This window comes from Mus musculus, chromosome 5 (assembly GCF_000001635.26).
Source record: "Mus musculus strain C57BL/6J chromosome 5, GRCm38.p6 C57BL/6J".
NCBI classification, from domain to species: Eukaryota; Metazoa; Chordata; class Mammalia; order Rodentia; family Muridae; genus Mus; species Mus musculus.
Window position 1 is genome coordinate 32,897,165 of NC_000071.6, and position 20,723 is coordinate 32,917,887.

At 41.0% G+C, this 20,723-nt stretch overlaps 1 protein-coding gene and 1 pseudogene across 23 annotated transcripts in view; both read left to right on the forward strand.

Annotated features, from left to right (window-relative positions):
• Positions 1-20,723, forward strand: part of Depdc5 (DEP domain containing 5) — a 130,588-nt gene that overhangs the window by 33,519 nt on the left and 76,346 nt on the right. For 22 of the 23 annotated variants that reach the window (XM_006503983.4, XM_006503980.3, XM_030254553.1 and 19 more), the window contains 10 exons: positions 715-784; positions 1,828-1,900; positions 4,292-4,395; positions 4,666-4,740; positions 6,613-6,747; positions 7,111-7,172; positions 7,295-7,368; positions 13,293-13,362; positions 15,045-15,081; positions 15,936-16,056. In XM_006503983.4, coding sequence (XP_006504046.1) covers positions 715-784; positions 1,828-1,900; positions 4,292-4,395; positions 4,666-4,740; positions 6,613-6,747; positions 7,111-7,172; positions 7,295-7,368; positions 13,293-13,362; positions 15,045-15,081; positions 15,936-16,056 — 821 coding nt within the window. The remainder of the gene's footprint in view (positions 1-714; positions 785-1,827; positions 1,901-4,291; positions 4,396-4,665; positions 4,741-6,612; positions 6,748-7,110; positions 7,173-7,294; positions 7,369-13,292; positions 13,363-15,044; positions 15,082-15,935; positions 16,057-20,723) is intronic. The other variant, XM_030254556.1, reaches the window with a different exon arrangement.
• On the forward strand, positions 16,467-16,566 carry Gm24003 (annotated as a pseudogene).

A 20,723-nucleotide genomic window follows, 5' to 3' on the forward strand; every position in this document is an offset into this window, starting at 1 on the left:
TCATTCTTTTCCATATAAATATTTAGTTGTCTCAGGACATCTGCTGTATAGAGTATTCTTTCCTCTCTATAATGGACTTTGTTATCCTTGTCTAAAATACCCAGACCACAGAGATACAGGTTGAGCCTGTCAGGAGCTGAGACTACACTTGTTGACTCGGTAGACAGCCACGTTTCATATCCACCAGTAAGCACCCTGTTGTGATCCTAAGACTTCATGGAAGTCATTCTTACTAGCTTCCGTATTCCTCTCTAACAGCTTCCAGTTCTCATCCTGTGATTTATAGGAGTATCTTTGGTCCTTAAAACTACTACTGTGGCCACTATTCTTTTTCCCTAAACTGTAGTTCTGATGAATTAAAAGTGGGTAGAGATATAATCAAGTTCTAATGTTCACTTGACGAATTTATGTTTATGTTTATGTTTATGTCAAATGAAGGATTGGAGCCTTTCTTAATTGTAGCTTTCCAAGCATTTTCACATCCTTGGAACTTTAAGTAACTTACCTGAAATCAAGCAGTGGTAAGCTTAAGAGCAAGAATTACAGCAGGTCTTCTGACAGCATGCAGCATGTGTCTCTTTCACTAGTGCTTCCTGCAGTCCCATGAAGTTGTCCAGTGCTGCGCAGCCACTGAGCCTCTTAGTATGAACAGGTTGTTTCATAGTGAAGTAAATGAAGTAAACTTGTATCCACTTTTTATGTGTTCCTGCCTAGGAGAAGAACTGTAGTCATGAAGTGACTGTGGTCCTGTTTTCCAGAACTTTCTATGATGCAAAATCTATTGGTGAGTAATTTTTTCTCATTCATATATATATATATAATTTTTTAAATTGAAGGTTTTTTTAAAAAGATTTATTTTATGTATGAGTGCACTGTTGCTGTCTTCAGACACACCAGAAGAGGGCATCAGATCCCATTACAGATGGTTGTGAGTCACCATGTGGTTGCTGGGAATTGAACACAGGACCTCTGGAAGAGCAGTCAGTACTCTTAACCACTGAGCCATCTCTCCAGCCCATAGAAGATAGATTTTTAAAATACAATATATTCTTGTTACACAGTCCAAATTTTATCTGTCTGTCTGCCTGCCTGTTTACTTGATTTTTATTGTTTTGATTTTCTCATGAGATAGGCTCTCACTATATTCCAGAACTCACTATGTAACCAGGCTGATGTCAAGCTAACACAGATATTCTTTCCTCTCTTCCAAGTGCTGGGCTCAAAGGTGTGCACCATTACTTCTGCTAAATTTAAAATGTTTCATAGACAGGGTCTTGTTACATTTTTAGGCTAGCCCTGAACTGCTATCCGAGGCTTCTGAGTAGCTGGAGTGCCAGCACACGCCCTTCATACCACCTTCTTTCAGTTATTTTATGTTGGGGTCCTCACCGTCATCTTATTTTTGTCTTGCTTTTGTACTCGTCTTTCCCAGCTTTGCTAGGGGGAACAAGTAAAAAGGAGGATAATGCATCTTGATGTATGTAAGATGGCTGGGCTATGATACAATCTAAAAATCCCACATAGTAGGATCCCACAATGATATTTACTTATTTATTTACTTACTGTTTTGTGTTGTTTTGTTTCTTAAAGGCAGAGTCTCACTGTATAGCCTTGGCTATCCTAGAACTCACTATGTAGACCAGGCTGGCCACAAACTCATAGAGATCTGCCTGTTTCTGCCTCACAAGAGCTGGGATTAAAGGCATGTGTCACCACTCCTGGCTTATTTTTTGATGATACCAGATCTTCAAGGCAAAAGAGTAATCCAACAGCATTGTAAAAATCTCTTCTTAATAGGATTTATATAGTGAATTTTCTTTATTTCAGATGAATTTCCTGAAATAAACCGAGCTTCAATTCAAGAGGATCACAAAGGGAGATTCTATGAGGACTTTTACAAGTATGTTCTAATGCTTTGCTGTGTCTTTGACTTATTTTTTGGTTATTTCTTCCCAACTTAAAGAACTTTTTCAGACTTCATCAATTTTCAGTTCTTGTACTTTTAAAATTATAGGATACAGAATTAATACATTGTGTTCAGAATTTTTATTTTTTATTTTCTGCTTTTTTGGACAATGTCTAACTATTTAGCTTTGCTTCGTCTGGAAGTCACTGTATAGACCCAGCGAGTCTTGAACTTGTAGCATTCCTTGTTTCTGCTTCCACAGTGCTAGGACTGTAGGTGTGAGCCATTACAGCTTCAAGATTTTTTTTTTTTAATTTTAAAATATCTTAGCCTTCAAAACTAATGCTATGTAAGTAGGTAATATAAGAACCTTGGATGTTAAGTGTCTGCATTTGCAGTTAATATCTTGTCATATTTGCTTTTCCTGCTTTTGGCTAGATTTTATCTTAAATTATAGATCTTATACTATTTTATTCTATGCAAATAAGGTAATTTTATATATAATCATAATGTCATTTAACATAATTATCCATGACTCTAATATTGTTCACTTATCTGATGCTTTTTTGTTTTTGGGGGTTTTTTTTTTTTTTTTGGTTTTTCGAGACAGGGTTTTTCTGTTTAGCCCTGGCTGTCCTGGAACTCACTGTGTAGACCAGGCTGGTCTCGAGCTCAGAAATTCGCCTGCCTCTGCCTCCCAAGTGCTGGGATTAAAGGCGTGCGCCACCACACCTGGCTTTTGTTTTTTGTTTTTTTGTTTTGTTTTGTTTTTTGGTTATCTGATGCTTTTTATAGCTTCTTAATTGTGTGCTAAAATAACTTTATCTATGTATGTCAGGGTATATATGTGTATTTGTGTGTGAATGTGCATGTGTAAGCCAGAGGTCAATGTTGAGTGTCTTCCTTGACTTCTTTCACCTCATCTTTTGAGACAGGGCATCTTTCACTTAACCTGGAGTTTGCTGAGTGGGCTGGCCTTTGAGCTCAGGGATCTATCTGTCTGTTGTTCCCCACCACTAGGGTTGCAGATATACACAGCCATTTCCTGGCTTCTCCATCAGTGCAGGGAATCCAACTCAGGCTCTCAGGCATCGTAGCAGGCTCTTTGCCTACTAGGGTTGAGTGGTTGGTATACAGAAGCTTTGTAGTCTTATTCTGTTCTGTTGTGTGTGTGTGTGTGTGTGTGTGTGTGTGTGTGTTGTGTTGTGTTGTGTTCACATTTGTACATGCTCATGAAGAGGCTAGAAGTCAACATCAGGGGTATCTTCCTCAAGCATTTTCTCCCTTATTTTTATTTTTCATATCATTATGATTATTTAAGACAGTTTTTATATGATCTTGGCTGGAACTCACTGTGTCGATCACACGGGCCTCAAACTCTTGAGAGTTCTACCTGACTTTGTCTCCTGAGTGCTAAGATTAAAGGCATGTGCTAATCATGGTTTGCCTTAGTTTTATTCTTAAGATTCCAAATATTTACTTACTTCCTTATTTACTTTATGTACATTGGTGTCTTGCTTGCATGTATGTCTGTGTAAGGGTGTTAGATTCCTTAGAACTTGAGTTACAGACAGTTGTGAGCTACCATGTGGGTGCTGGGATTTGAACCTGTGTTCTCTGGAAGAGGAGCTGGTGCTCTTAACTGATGAGCCTTCTCTCCAGCCCTGATTTACTTATCTATGGTGTGTGTTCATGTACTCATGGGAGCACTGTTGAGGCCAGAGGACAGCTTGTGAGTGTTTGTTTTCTCCTTCTACCTTATAGGTCCCCAAATGAACTCATGTATCAGGCACTGAACCAAGTGCCTTCACTTAATGAGCCACTTTATTTGTTTTTTGTTTTTTGTTTTTTTTTCTGTTTTTGGTTTTTTGGTTTTTTGAGACAGGGTTCTCTGTGTAGCCCTGGCTGTCCTGGAACTCACTTTGTAGACCAGGCTGGCCTCGAACTCAGAAATCCACCTGCCTCTGCCTCCTGAGTGCTGGGATTAAAGGCGTGCGCTGCCATGCCTGGCTTGTTTTTTGTTTTGAGACAGGGTTTTTCTCTGTAGCCCTGGCTGGCCTAGAATTCCCTATATAGACAAGGCTGGGCCTCTGCCTCCCAAGTGCTGGGATCAAAGGCTTGGAATACTGTACCTAGCTTGTTTTATTTTTGACCAAGTAACCCTGGCTGGTCTAAAACTCACAATGTTGACCAATCTGTCTTTGAAATTGTGGCTCTACCTCCTTAGTCCTCAGTCCTTGAATGGTAGGCATGCTCATCTCCTCATCCTCTGCTTATCACTCGTTATTAATCACATTATCCTCCTCTCTTGAAACTTTGTCATGAGCCTGATAGCATGTATGTGACAGGTGTTTGATTTCTCCCTCCTGATAATATTCCTTTCAGAGTGGTGGTGCAGAATGAGAGAAGGGAAGAGTGGACTTCACTCCTCGTGACCATTAAAAAACTCTTCATCCAGTATCCAGTGTTGGTGCGACTGGAACAGGCAGGTACTGCATCTGTGTGTCAGAGCTGCCTTCCTGGCTTTCCTTCTTTTGGGAGGTGGGAGGTGTGTGTGGTTCAAGACACACTTTCTTTGTGTAACAGCCATGGCTGTCCTGGAACTCACCAGACTGGCCTGGAACTCAGAACCAACTACCTCTGCCTTCTGAGTGCTGAGATTAAAAGTGTGAGCCTCCACCACCTAGCACCTTCCTGGTAGTTTCCAAGAGATCTTCTTTGATGAAATGTTTTTTCCTTGCTGGTATTTTTGGCTTCAGGGGGCTTTCCTCAAGGAGACAATTCTACCTCAGCACAAGGAAACTACCTAGAGGCCATCAACTTGTCATTCAATGGTGAGTAAGAACACTGTAAGCAGACCTTGTCCTTTCCATGTGGCCATAGACAGCTCATTGCTGATGCTCAAAGACCCAAACCTGGTGGCCCTCTTGTTAGTTACACCTCAAATTATCTCAGAGCAGTACATTCTAATAGGGTGGTCATGATGACTGCTGTTTGGCTAGTAGGCCTTCTGCTGGGGAATCAGCTCAGTGCTCTTTCATCTGCCTCCGTGGGGATGAGCTGGCAGGACTCTGCTCCGGCCTGGTGACTTTTTTTTAAAACTATAGACTGTGTTTTTATTTTTCACACCATCCCTCAGCTGATTTTAGAGTTGTTTTTCTTCTTAGTTTTTCTTTTTAAAAGAAAATACATATATTCTTGGGTGTGGTGCCTGAGGAGGGAGAATCATAAGCATGAGGGGGAGAGAGCCCCTGTCTCAAAAGCAAAAACATGGGGTTAGTGAGACAGTTTGTATAGATGCCTGATTTCAAGTTTGAGCCCTGAGATCTTAGAAAAATAACCTCTGCTAGTTATCCTCTGACCTCCACCCATGTGCAGTTAGCAGCATACATACCCCCAACACACAATAAAAATGCAATAAAAAATTAAAAACACAACCAGAAAAAGTGCAAATGCTATATTGTTAAAGTTCAAGTGGAGAAGGGTATACTAAGTGAAACCAGGTGCCTTCCATCAGTCCTGTTGTGAGAAGAGCCAGTGACTGTGGTCTAACCTCTTCCTAAGGCTGTCTGTCTGTGTGTGTGTGTGTGTGTGTGTGTGGTAGCCAGTGGAAAAGGAAATTTAAAGTAAAGATTCAGGCACGTCTTTTCAGGGAAGATAGAGACCTTTGTAGCTCTGAGAAACACAGCAGTAGGAATTCCTGGAGCCACATTCAGTCCCCAGTGATCTTGTCTCTGCTGTATGTGGAAATACAGCATTCTATGTGGAAAGACAATGGTAAGACTGACTCCTGGTAGCCATGAATAGCACTGGCTGGAGGTAGAAGGGCTGATGAGTTTTCACTTCATCGTGTTGCCTTTCCAGGAGTTGTTATCCAGATGCTAGGAATTCTAGAACATGTTACCTTTCCTGAAGTATCCAGGTGCTAGGGAATTCTAGAACACATGTTGCCTTTCCAGGACTTGTATCCAGGTGCTGGGGATTCTAGAGCACAGGATCGCAATTGCTACTCTTCTTGTTATATTTGACTTTCAAAATTTTTTCTTTTTTTTTCTTTTTTTTGGTTTTTCCAAGACAGGGTTTCTCTGTGTAGCCCTGGCTGTCCTGGAACTCACTTTGTAGACCAGGCTGGCCTCAAACTCAGAAATTAAAGGCGTGCGCCACCACACCCGGCTCAAAATTTTTTCATAGCAAGAATTAGTTCAGGAATAAAAATGTATACGTCTGATAAAATCCTTGATCTATATGTTATCTTAAATATTGTGTTAAACTGAAATTTGGGGACTGGTGGGATAGCTCAGTGAACAAAGGTGCTTGTCCCTCAACCTGATGACCTGACTTTAGTTCTTTGGAATGTGACCACTTGAATGTACACACAGAAAACAAATAAGTATAAAGTATCATATTTGCTTCTTGGAACTTTCAGATAGATTCATTGATGGATGATGTAAGTTTATGATATAAATTAAGCACTTGAGGCTGTATGGATATCAGTGAGGGCAATTGATAAAGGGTAAAGTGAAGGACTTATTTTTAAGACTTTGCCAAAGTTGAAGGGAAAATAAATGATTGTGAGACTTGGTAAGATTCAGGTTGGAATGATTGGAATGTGTGCCAGGTGCTCTGAAAGCACAGAGATGCTTGCTTGTGCTGGCTCTGAAAAGCTGTGACCTCATCACCTGGGGGGGATTTTGTTTTCTTTTAAGTGTTTGACAAGCACTACATCAACCGAAACTTTGACCGAACTGGGCAGATGTCTGTGGTGATCACGCCGGGGGTGGGTGTCTTTGAAGTGGACCGCCTACTCATGATCTTGACCAAGCAGCGGATGATTGATAATGGTAACAGTTCTTGGTTTCTGCTATCTCCCTGTGTTCCTAGTATGAGTTGTCCTAGAACCATGGAGTTTTCAATGTCTTCTTAGAATATGGAGGGCTTTGCAAGGGAATCCAGGGATGTCACTAGAATTTAGTAGTGGAGGCCTCGCTTGTTGTTTTACAGATCTGGGTAAGCAGTGTCTAACCTAAAGCACAGGAGAGGAGAAGCAAATGCATATGTTTTTAAGTTTAAACTGCAGCAGAGCAAGTCAGCTTTACCTCATACCAGCCACGTTCAGTAATATTGCACACTCGAGTTAACAGACGGGACCACTTACTTATGCTCCTGTCCCCCTCTTTCCACCTTTCTTCATCTTTCCCTTTTAGGAATTGGTGTGGACTTAGTGTGCATGGGAGAGCAGCCACTACATGCTGTGCCATTATTCAAGGTAATAGAATTTAGATTTTCTTCTGAAAGACCATTTGAAGAATAACTAAAATAGGAAAATTGGAGCAATTCTTAGCCAGCTTATTTTCTATCTCATCTGTGTCCTGGCGTCTTTTCTTGCAGCTACATAACCGGAGTGTTCCGAGGGATTCTCGACTGGGTGATGATTATAATATTCCTCACTGGATAAACCATAGGTGGGTATGAGCGTAAGTGGAAGACATGTTTTGAATAATTTCCTTGGTGTTGGCTCTTTACATTTATTAATTCGTTTTGTTTTATGAGATAGTCTCTGTGTTGTCCAGCCTCAAACTCATGGCAGTCCTGCCTCAGACTCCTGAATGCTGGGATCATATTCTAAGTCTGCCTTATTAATTAATTGATTAGTAATTAATTAATTGGTTGTTCTGTTTTTTTAAAAAAAAAGATTTACTTTTATTTCTATGTGTGCGTGTGTCATTTGTATGTGGATCCACACAAAGGCCAGACAGTAGTGTCGGGTCACCTGGAGTTAGAGTTACAGGTAGAGAGCCACCTGATGTGGGCTCTGAGAACCGATTATCTCTCTAGCCTGTACCTGTGGCTTAGTGCGTACTCCACAATTGCCCTATCCTAAGCCTGAGAATCCACTTCTTTAGACTATTACTTTTTCCTTTTTCATTTTGTTCTGAAGTAAAAAAAGTCATTTTTATAGTCTTAGTTTGAATCTCAAGATATAGAAGTAAAAAAGTATTAGTGTTCTTTACTATCACATGGCAAGGTGTGCTATGCCAGAATCCTAGGATCGGGAGACAGTAGTCTTTAAACCACTACACTATATGTGCTTGATCTGATGCTCAAGAGCGCTTGATAAGGACTTATGTGATTGACCCCTGCAGCCTCCTCTCCTGCCACCAGAAGAATGTGTCTGACACACCAGACATCCCATTACAGATGGTTGTGAGTTACCATGCATGTGGTTGTTGGCAGTTAATCTCAGGACCTCTGCAGTAGCAGTCAGGGCTCTTGACCGCTGAGCCATCTCTCCAGCCCTTCCTTTTGATACTATGGGTAGCAGACACCCTCATCTTACCCTCAGGACTATTTTTTTTTAAAACCTATAGTGTCTCAGGCTTGTCATTTCCTTGAAGATTCTTTCTTTCAAGGCCCAGCTCTAACCCCTCTTCTCTGTGACTCCCTCCCTTGCTTCCTAGTCTCTGTGTTGTTTGTACTAGGCTGGGCTTCATGAGGGACAGCCTGCTTGCCTTATGGTTCCAGCTCAATAGAACCTTCTATTTTGACTTTTATAGCATATTTTTAAAAATTATCATGTACTACACTTATTTACTTGTGCCTGTGCCATGGCATGCTTGTGGAGATCAGAGGACAGATTATAAGATGTTCTCTCCTCCCTTTCCCACGTAGCTCCTGGAGACCAGACTCAGGTCCTCAGGCTTGTTGGCAATCTTGCTAGTCCTGACTTCTACAGTATTTAAGTTTCAAAATATACTAGAGACCAGCTTGGAATCTCATTACAAATACAGATGTTAGCCTTGCTTATGTGTCTTTTCTCTTTGTAACAAGCTGTGTTCCTATTGGTTCAGTGATTGTTGCTAGCCATCTATAATTATTCATAGGCAAAGAACCAGAAATGAGCAAGGATTACTTGTTTATCCATCTCTGTAATTATAATGTGGTCCCACTGCAATTATCCTGATCCAAGAATGTCCCTTATTATTTATTTACTTATTTATTTATTTAATAACTATTATTTATTATAATAGATATTCTCCAAGAGCCTATAAAATATTGTCTGGCTTATTTTCCATATTCTTCCTTTAGAATGTATACAAAAAATTTGTGCTTTTTTTCTTTTCTTTTTTTCTTTATTTTTTTAAGACAGGGTCTTTCTATGTAGCCAAGTTGGTCTCAAACTTTTGATTGTCCCACCTTAGCAATGTTAATATTAAGGCTGTAAGCCACCACAGACAGCATAGATATCATACTTAAAAAAAAAAAAAGCTGGACTGTAAAAAAAAAAAGTAATAAAAACAAACAAACTTTATTGGGCTGGAGAGATGGCTCAGTGACTGCTTTCCCAGAGCTCCTCAGTTCAATTCCTACCAGCCACATGGCGGCTCATACTGTAATATGCCCTCTTTTGGTGTGTCTGAAGACAGCTACAGTATACTCATATCAATAAAATAAATAAATCTTTAAAAAGTAAAAACATATAAAGAAAATCTAAAACTTTATACACCACGTGCTTGCTTCGTGTCTTCAAAGGTCAGAAGCGGGAGTTGAGTGCCCTGCAACTGGAGTTTCAGATTATGAGCAACCATGTGGAAGCTAGGAATCAAACCTGGTTCCCTGGAAGAATAGTCAGTGCTCTTAAGCCCTGAACCATCTCTCCAGCCCTGTTCTGTGGTCTTTAACTCTAAGGAAAAATAAAATTAGAAAGCAGAAAAAGATTGATTCAATGTGGCAGCATTAGGAAGATGGGCAAAGAGATCCAGAAAACCCCTCAACTCTGAGTTTAGGGTCCTAAAATGAAATCAGAACTTAAATAGAAGACCAAGGGTATGCACATCTAAACAGGGCTGGTTCAAGATGTTGTCCCACCCACCTCTGAGCCATCCTTGACTGTAGGCTGTCCTATAGGATGGCTTCACAGATTGTTAAAACTGTGGGAAGTCTTTCCAGGACACAAGTCCCACACCGGCTAGCAGCCTTTCCTTCTCCAGCATGCAATTTCTGGAGAATTCCCATGTCTTTAAAGTCCGTTGTTTCGGTAGTCTCAGATTGAGAGACACAAGTGTCTCTTTACAATATTTCATTTCTGCCAGTACAGTTACAACAGTGAGTACCTTTACCTCCTGAGCCGTCTTGCTGACCTCTTTATTTGTAACTTTTTAATACATTTCTATTAAGTTATCAATACAAAAATCACAATTAAAACCCACGTATTTCATGGTTTTGAGTTTAGTTCAGGAAAGATAAAAGGTAACTACAGAGTATATAGAAATGCCTATATTCCAGTTAAAGTTCTGCACTTTTCTCAAATTATACTTTATAGTAACTTGTGTGTGTGTGTGTGTGTGTGTGTGTGTGTGTGTGTGTACCTATATATCAACTTGAAGACATTAATAATAGACTTGGAGTACTCAAAGTGTGTCAGAGCTGTGTTATGATTAAGAAATTAAAAAGCACCATTCCTTGGTGTAATTTACCAAGGTTGAACCAAGATTTGAATCCTGCTTTTCTTCTTGTGTCTTCTGTTGTAATAACCTGAATCTGTGCCTGCCTGAGTGTAGTCATGTGAATCTCATTGTGTGTGTTTCTTTGTGTTCCTAACAAAGGACTTTGCTCCCTTTTATTGAACACCACAGAACATACCACACGGGGAAGGAAGGAGGGATGCTTTACAGAAACCTTTAAGAGAATTTTATAAGGGATTATGTCATTGGGTCTAACTGACCCAGATAACAAGGAAGCAGATGTTATCAAGCAATGTCTGTACACTGTCTTTAACATTTATGGTGGATATTCACTCATTTTACAAGGTTGCTTTCAATCTATATTTGCTGTTTCCCATACACATACACACTCATTTATGGGTCAGGGCAAGGAAGAATACATAATTTAAGATTGTAATTTAGATTGTAAAGGTTCTACAGAGCTCTGGCTGTTCTAGAACTTCCTGTGTTCCCTTAGTGCTGAGATGAAAGACATACACCACCTTGCCCCTCGATGCATTGTTCTCTTACAGGCATTCTGTGTGTCTTCAAGGTGTATTACTAACTGTGGCTGGGAGGTCCAGCAAAAGTTCCAGTCTTTTAGAATGTGAGATATTTTTATGTTGTATTGCTACACATGTGTATTTGGGTGTGTATATATGTCTGTGTACATACTTATGGAGAGCAGATGTCAACTTTGTCTTTTTTTTCTAGAGCCATTCACTTTCTTTTTTGAGACAGAGTCTCTCATTGTCTTGGAGCTTTCCCAATTTGGCTAGGCTGGCTAGCCAGTGAGGCCCAGGCTGTCTCCCTAGTCCTGGGATTGCAAGTGCACAGCCCTGAGCCTGTCTTTTTTTTTTTTTTTAACATGGGTTCTGGAAATTGTGCTTGCATGACAAGCCCTTGCCATTTCTTTTTTTTCTTGAGACAGAGTCTTGCTGTGTACCCATTCCTTCCTCCTTAGCCTCCCAAGTGCTAGAATAATGGACATTGGCCACCATGCCAAGTTTCCATTCATGTGTTTTAGTCTTGATGTCTGGGAAGAAAATGGCAGCCTCCAGTTAGTTCTAACTTGTATACCTTTGAGAAAAGCCAACTTACAGGGGTTGGCTGGACTTGAGTCCCAGTGGCAGGTACAGGTGAGACTCTTGTGTTCCTTTGTGCTCAGTGTGCTATAAGATTGTTCCCATGGCCCGTCAGTTTTCTGTGGCGGCAGTGGCTGCTGCTGCTGCTACCATGGTCTTACTTTGTGGCTGTGGCTGCCCTAGACCAGACTGACCTTGAGCTCACAGGGATACACCCTCCCCTGTTTCTTTCCCGTGTGTTAGATTAAAGGTGTGTGTCACCAGACCTGGCCTCATTTTTATTTTTTATTTGTTTGTAGATAGAGATTTTCTAGAAGTCAGAACTGGGGCAACATCCCAAACATTATTTGCGAGTTTATAACATAGAAAGAAAAGAGAATACAAGAGGGTCTCTGAAGAATAGAACGGCAGTACAGCATCTGTGTGTTCATTCAGCGCTCTGGTGTGAGGCTAATCTTCACTTAACATGGGTTTATGACATGGATGTATTAACATTATTTTTAGCGGGATTGGGGTTTAATGGTTTCAGCTATTTTTTTTCTTGAACACTAACCTTTTTCCTGGTTTTTGTTTGTTTGTTTGTTTTGTTTTGTTTAACTTAAGTATAGATCAGTGAGTAGATACAAAGAACTTCCTGTGCACTTAACTGTATACCAAACATCAGGATGAAAGTACCCTGATATAAAGAGCTCTTGCCCCTTCCCTTATTGAAGGTTCTGATCTAGTTAGCAGTTAGGACCAGTGAGCACATGGCATGTGGGGAGCAAAGGCCAGAGCAGCAATCCAAAATATTGCTGATGTTGAAGTTGGAATTTAAAATTTTTTACTATTATTATTGGTTGTTGTTGTTGTTATTATTGTTTGAGACAAAGTCTCACTATGTAGCCCTGGCTGGCTGAGACTTTGCTATGTAGACAGGCTAACCTCTTTTTTTTTTTTTTTTTTAAGGTTTATTTATTTATTATATGTAAGTACACTGTAGCTGTCTTCAGACACTCCAGAAGAGGGCATCAGATCTCATTACAGATGGTTGTGAGCCACCATGTGGTTGCTGGGATTTGAACTCAGGACCTTCGGAAGAGCAGTCAGTGCTCTTAACCACTGAGCCATCTCTCCAGCCCCTAACCTCTTAACTCATAAAGATTCACTTGCCTTTGCTTCCAGAGTGTGATCATGCTTGGCTTTATTATTTGTGTGTGTGTGTGTGTGAGTGTGGTATATTTGGAGGTCAGAAGACTGCTTTTGGAAGTTGAGTCCCTCCTCCACCATAGGCTGCCAGAGATCACATTGTCAGGTTTGCACAGTGCTTTCACTCACTGAGCCGTGGCGTTGGCTAGAAGTGGGAAGATTTGCGAACCTAAAACAAAGCCAAGCACAGGTGCGCTGACCTCATCTAGATTGCAGTTTGCCTTAAGGTTTAGCTTACTGAAGCCGGGTATACTAGGGGCCAACTTTATCCAGCACTCAGGAAGTAGAGGCAGGTGGATCTGAGTGTGAGGACAGCTAAGGCTACACAGAAAACCCTGTCTTGAAAAACAAAGCATAACAAAAAGTTGGGGCTGGAGAGATGACTCAGTGGTTAAGAGTACTGGCTGCTCCTCTGGGGGACCTGGGTTCAATTCCTAGCACCCACATGGCAGCTCACAAATGTTAGTAACTCCAGTTCCAGTGGACCCAACACCCTCACACAGACATACATGCAGGCCAAACACCAAGCATGCATAAAAATAAATAAGTGATTGATTAATGACCTTTCTCTCTCTCTCTCTCTCTCTTTCTTTCTTTCTTTCTTTCTTTCTTTCTTTCTTTCTTTCTTTCTAGTTTCTACACATCCAAAAGCCAGCTCTTTTGTAACAGTTTCACTCCACGGATAAAACTAGCAGGAAAGAAGGTATGTTTCCCCAGTTTGACCAGCTTTCGGGGGGCTGTCACCCAGCTGTGTATTTATTCTGATTTTGATGCTTCAACCTTCCCTCTCCCCTGCCTAGGGTCATAAACAGGGTTGAAATACTTTTGTGTGTTGAAACTTTAAGGAGGGGCTGGTGCTACAGCCCAGTGTAGAACACTTTCCTAAGCACATGCGCATAAGGCTCTTGATTCAGTCCCCAGCAGGAAAGCAGGCTGTCTGGCTCTAGTAAAGTTTGGAGGGTAGCGGGGAGAGTTCCTTTCATTTGATGTTACTGGCTTAATTCCAATACTGAGACCTCTGTTATTTGAGATGAGGGTAATGAGAGAACTACACATTGTAGCAAAGGAGAAATATAAAAGTTATAAATGATCACATTGTGGTAGTAAGTAAATGGAAATTTAAATGTGGAGGATTTTTTTTCTCTGCTTACCACAAAATATGCTAATAATAATTCTAAATACTAGGAAAGGTGGTAACATCGGCGCTGGAGTTCCTGATTGGTATATGATACTTTGGCAAAGCAGGGTAGCCATGTGTATCAAGTGTATTGCGAATGTTTATGCCATTGGGTGTAGCTTGAACATTTAAAAATAATTTCTGATTGTTGGTGTGGGAGATTTGAAAGACTCATTAGAACACTTTTAAGAGGGATAGCTCAGCCAAGTTGGTGGCATGTTTCCTTAATTCCAGCACTAAGAAGGCTTAGGTGGGGGTGGGGGGGTTGGGGGGGTGATGTGAGTCTGAGGCTAGCCTGGCCTACATAGGAAGTTTCAAATTCATCAGGCCTACAAAGTGAGATCCTGCCTCAAAAAAAAGTGGCTCATAAGGCCTTCGAACCCTTTCCCATTTTCTCCATCTTAGTAAGCTTGGTGGTCTATGCTGGCTCTTATAAGGGGGGTTATATATATATGCACACACACAAACACACATATGCAGACCTGTAGACCTGGTGGTATTTTAGGATGAGGAGACATCAGGTAGGACCTAGCCATAGTAGAACAAACAGTAAGTAGTGGATTGACCAAGAGAAAAAAATATAGGCTTGGGTTTTTGTTTTTTGTTTTGTTTTGGTTTTTTTTCTAGGTACGTGACTTCAGCAAACCCTTTATTTTGTAAAAAATTGAATAACTCTCTTGTCCTAGGGTTTTTGCTAACAAAATACCATGACCAAAACCAAATTGGCTTCTTTGGCTTAAAAATCGTAAATCATAGTCCATTGAGGGAAGCTAAGGCTGGAGCTCAAATTGGGGGAACCTAGGAGCAGGAACTGGGGCAGGGACTATGGAGGAATGCTGCTGTTGGCTTGTCCAGGCTGTTTTCTTACATAGCACAGGACCACCAGCCCAGGGTGGTAATTAAGGAAACATGACATTTTCTCAGTCAAGGTGCCTTCCTTCCAGATGACTCTAACTTGTGTCAATTGTCATAAAGTTAGCCAACACACTCCCCTGTCCAGTTCCCCTATGTCCCATCTGGATAAGGTTGTGTAAATAAATCAAATGCAAGGTGAGAATTAAAAGGCTTGACACTGTGGTAGGCAGGTGTCAAGTGTTAGCAGCCTTTCCGTAAGTTACTAGGTAGCTAGGCTATGGTCTTTGCCGTGGGGAGTAGCACATACTGTGTTGTTCTCAGAGGAATGATAAATTATCTATTTAATTTTTCAGTCTGCCTCTGAGAAAACCAAAAATGGTCGTGATACATGTGAGTATTTTTAACATTTTTTCATCACTTTTAGAAATAGCTAATTCATGGCAACAGAATAATGTGAAATATCATAAAAAGGTTCATATGAAGGTCAAGACACCCACATTGCTTATGTCACCTTTGGAAGGTTCTTAGCCCCTTTGTACCTTGTAAGCGGCAGTGAGTGGGGCATGTCTGGAGTCAGGTGGAAAGTAGTAACTCACTGAGCATGCTCAGCCAGGATTTAAAGCAAGGCTATAAAAGACTAAAGTGCTGCTTGTACTGCCTTTCTTTTAACTCTATAATTTTTATTTTATTTATTTTTTTATTGTTTTCTTCTTCAAGTCAGGGTTTTCTCTGTGCAGTCCTGGCTGTCTTGGAACTTTCTCTGTACACCAGGCTGGCCTTGAACTCATAGAGATCTGCCTGCCTCTACCTCCTGAGTGCTAGGATTAAAGGTGTGTGCTACCATTGCCTGGCAACTCTATATTATTTTAACATCACTTTGGCATTTATGTCAGTCCTAACATCATGACTGGGTTATTATTCTGTCTTGTGATGCTGGGCGTGGTGGCGCACGCCTTTGATCCCAGCACTCGGGAGGCAGAGGCAGGCGGATTTCTGAGTTCGAGGCCAGCCTGGTCTACAGAGTGAGTTCCAGGACAGCCAGGGCTACACAGAGAAACCCTGTCTCAAAAAACCAAAAAAAAAATATATATATATATATTTCGTCCTGTTATTAGGAGTGTGTCTCCTGTGCCTTTCAGATTTTGATGGCCCTCTGCAGGTCGTCTCTCTATAGATAGGCATACCTCTAGTGATATCTCTAAGTATCTTTAGATTATCTTAACTGTATTATTTGTGTTTTGCAGCTCTCGGGACTCCAAAGGAATCTGAAAACACCCTTCCCATCCAAGTAGATTATGATGCCTACGATGCTCAAGTGTTCAGGCTGCCTGGCCCATCCCGGGCTCAGCGCCTCGCCACCTGCAGGTTTTTTTCTCAGATTCTCTAGGGGGTTATATAAAATTGTTTGGTGGCCAAACATGGTGGTGGCATAGGCCTGTAACCTAGCACTCAGGAGGCAAATGTGGAAGGATTTCAAGTTCAAAACCAGCCTCAGTTATATACTGAGATTATATCTCAAGAAAAAAAAAATTAGTAAAGAAAACTGAGGGTTGTGGTGGCACACGCGTTTAATCCCAGCACTTGGGAGGTAGAGGCAGGTGGATCTTCATAAATTTGGGCCAACCTGGCCTACAGAGTTGAGTTCTAGGATAGCCAAGACTACAGAGAAACCCTGTCTCAAAACACTGGAAGGGAGGGAGGGAGGGAGGGAGGGAGAGGGAGAGGGAGAGGGAGAGGGAGAGAGAGAGAGAGAGAGAGAGAGAGAGAGAGCGCGAGAGCGAGCACGAGCACATACACTAACATTGGAAGCATACAGAGATTAGCATGGCCCTGCTCAAGGAAAACATGCAAATTTGTGAAGCGTTCCAGTTTTTTAAATTCCAACACTTTTTTATATTAAAACAGACTATTATAAAACAAAAAGCAAGCCTGAGAGACTTTTATGAACGCAATGTTAAAAATGTTTACATTGGGGCTGGTGAGATGGCTCAGTGGGTAAGAGTACCTGACTGCTCTTCCAAAGGTCCAGTGTTCAAGTCCCAGCAACCACATGGTGGCTCACAACCATCCATAACAAGATCTGACGCCCTCTTCTGGTGTGTCTGAAGACAGCTACAGTGTACTTACATATAATAAAAAAAAAATGTTTACATTGGAGCTAGAGATCTGGCTCAGTGGTTAAGAGCACATGCTCATTCAGGGGACCCAGGTTTAGTTTCTAGCATCCACATGGTGGCTACATAACCATCTAGATTTCGATCTCCAGGTCCTAGGAGACCCAAAGCTGTCTTCTGACCTCCGCAGGCTATAGGCAAACATGTTGGTGCACCTACACACATGCAGGCAGAATGTTTACATACATAAAATAAATCTTATTTTAAAAAAAGATTATTTATATATATTGAGTACACTGTGGCTGTCTTCAGACTCACCAGAAGAGGGCATCAGATCTCATTACAGGTGGTTGTGAGCAACCATGTGGTTTCTGGGAATTGAACTCAGGAGTGCTGGAAGAGCAGTCGGTGCTCTTAATAGGTGAGCCATCTCTCCAGCATCATATATATATATATATATATATATATATATATATATATATATATATATATATATATATATAAACTTCATATGAAGATATGTGTGTGTGTGTATATATATATATATATACATATATATATATATATGTATATATATATATATATATATATATATAATTTTAAAATTAGCCCCAGGAAAGCCATGTTATAGAGATCATGAGAATTCCATTTGCAGCCTCTTGGGTCCACCTCTTTTATTTGTCCTGAAGTATTGTCTCGAAATACAGGAAGATTCTCAGACATATTTTTGGTTTTGTTTGTTTGTGTGTTTGGCTTTTTGAGACAGGGTTTCTCTGTGTAGCCCTAGCTTTCCTAGAACTCTCTGCAGATCAGGCTGGCCTCAAATTCAGAGATTCGCTTGCCTCTGCCCCCAGAGTACTGGGATTAAAGATGTGCACCACCACTGCCACCTGATTCAGCTGGTGCTCTTAACTGAGACATTTTTCCAGCCCCTAAATTTTATTTTCTTAGTAGTCTATTTTTTGCTTAGTTTAGATTTTGCTTTGTTTGCCCATGTTAGGAATTAAACTTAGGGCTTGCAGCATCTGAGTAAATGCATTAGATCTGAGCCGCATCCCAAGCCTCTGTTTTTTCCTTTTGTTTTGAAATGGAGTCTCAGTGAGTTAGCTGTCTAGACTGACTTTGAACTCCCTTCACCTGAATTAAATTTCGCCATGAACTTGTAACTTTTGAGCCTCAGCCTTTGGAGTTGGTAGAATCACAAGTCTATACTAGGATCTTGCTCCATAGCTCAAACCACCCTAGAGTTCTCAGTGTCACTAGGGCAAGCTTCTAACTCATCACATTTATTCTGCCTCACTCTCTAGTTCTGGGATTAAAGGCAGGACTCCAGTGTCCTGCTAATAGTCTTATGCTTATTTTTTTGTGTATAATTTTTTTAATGGGTGTAAGAAACTAGAGGGGAAAAAAGTTTTTTCCCCTCAGAAATGCATGGGCAGTGGTGGCACACGCCTTTAATCCCAGCACTTGTGAGGCAGAGGCAGGCAGATCTCTGAGTGCAGAGCCAGCCTGGTCTACAGAGTGAGTTCCAGGACAGCCAGGGCTACACAGAGAAACTCTGTTTTGAAAAACAAAACAAAAAACTCTAGCTTTTTGTTGACCAAATCACATAAATCCATTTTCTAGAGGTTTTTTGGGGGGTGGGGAGCAGGTGTTGGTGGTGGCGGCTAATGAGACAGAGCTCATTTTGTGTAGCCTTGGCTGTCCTGGCCTCAAACTCAGAGTTCCATCTGCCTCTGCCTCTGGAGTGCTGGAATTAAAGGTGTGTACCACCACCACCACCCTGCCAGTTTCTAGGTCTTAAATTTGCAATTAATGTAACTCACTAATAGAATGTTATATAATTTTGTGATTTTGTGGCAAACGCTTTTGATGGCCACATGATTGCTATGCGTCCCTCTCTCATCCTGCTGTCACATGTCATCAAGACCATGTCTAGAGCTTAGAATAAATGCTGTCACAGCAGCTCCTCATGTGCTGCTTAGGGGACTCAGCCATAACCACACAGGGCCTTTCCTTACAGGTTTTTATTTGTTTCTGTGGTTTTTTCCCCCAGATTTATTTTAATTTTTTAGTTATGTATATGTGTGTGAGTATGTGTGTTTGTGTGCCACAGTTTGAGCAGGCACTGAAAGTGACCACCAGAAGCAGTCTGATGTGTGCTGAGAATCAAATTCAGCTCCTCTGGAGGACTAACAAGCGCTCTTAACTCCTGAGCTATTTCTGGCTTTTCCTAGTTTTTAATTTTATGTTTGAGGTTGAATTTGGCTGTATTAACTCAAGCTGATCCCAAATTACTGGGCTCAGGTGGCTTTTCTGCCTTAAACTCCCTTGTTGTGGATCTGCAAGTGTTTCCCATTCTGCATGAATTGCTGGCCGCACAGACCATATCTTCAGAGCTCCTCTAGCCCTGACACATGACTAAGGATGCGCTGATGCTCAGATAGTTACTGTTGAAGTCATGGATGTGTAATTAGACCTGGAGATCTATTTTCAGGTTACCTTTAAGCACTTGACTTAATACAGAAACCTCATAAAAGGTTGGAAACAGCCCCAGTGCTAGAAGAACGAACATTCCTATTGGTTGGCTAATTCTGAGGTCATGCCTCTTCACTGAGCTTTCTCCTTTTGATCTTTCATCCTAGTGCTTCTTAACATTTTCACCTTAGAGAGAGTTTATGTTTCGTTTTCATTTTATTTTGTGTGTAGATGGTTTGTTGAATGCAAGACTGTACACCATCTGCATGAAGTGCCTTTTAGTATCAGAAGTCACATTGTGACTGGAGTTTCTGCTATGAGCCACTATCCTGGTGCTGGATAGTTGAATTCAGGTTTCCTTGAAAAGCAGCCAGTGCCCTTAACCATTGAAACATCTTTCTAGCACAAAGTTTCATGTTTCAATGAGCGTATTATTATAAAAACTTCTTTTAAGAAGAAGAGAGAGAAATATCCCAATTATTTCCTCATTTTTATATATGTTTTAAATATTGGCTGCAGTGTTTTATGGCAAATCTTAGACATCATTTTCTTTACATCTATGTATATTTCAGAATACATTTTAAAAATCAATTTATTTTCATTTTTATGTATGGATGTATTGCCTTCATCTGTGTCTGTGCATGTGGTTAGTGCCTGCTGAAGCCAGAGCCAGTTGGATCTCCTGGAACTTATTTATGTACTGTAAACAGACATGGGTGAGAGGAATGGAACTTGGGTCCTCTGCAAGAGAAGGGAGTGTTCTTAACCAGTGCTCCATCTCTTCAGCCCTGCTTCAGGATACATTGTTAACAATTAACAATGTTTGTTTGTTTTTCAAGGTAGGGTTTCTCTGCATAGCCCTGAATGTCCTGGAACTCACTCTGTAGACCAGTTTGGCCTCGAACTCAGAGAGACTCACCTGCCTCTGCCTTCCGAGTGCTGGAATTAAATGTGCCACCACTTTCTGGCCAAATAATTTTTTGTTGGGGCTGGAGAGATGGTTCACCAGTTGAGCACATGTTGCTCTTTCAGAGGATTTGAGTGCAATTCCCAGCACCAAGTTGACCCTCTGACAGTCTTCCTGTAAGTACAGCTCTAGGGGAACCCGATCTGGGCACCTGCATTCACATATACAGGCCAATACACATACTTAATAAAATATTTTTAAAAGATTTTTTTCCTTGTTTTGATACACAATCTAGTTCATGGGTTTACTGTGCTGCCTAGGATGGCCTTGAACTCATGATGATCCTCCCTGCCTCAGCCTCACCATTGTCAGGATTGCATATAAACTACCATGTCCTTATTTTCCTTCTTAAGATGAAATCTTACTTTGTTGTCCAGGCTAGCATTATTGCCCACATCTGGGAGTTTTGGTACTGATCTCCTGAGTATATATAACTGATGAGCTTTGTCGACATTGAGCTCTAAGTTGAAGTG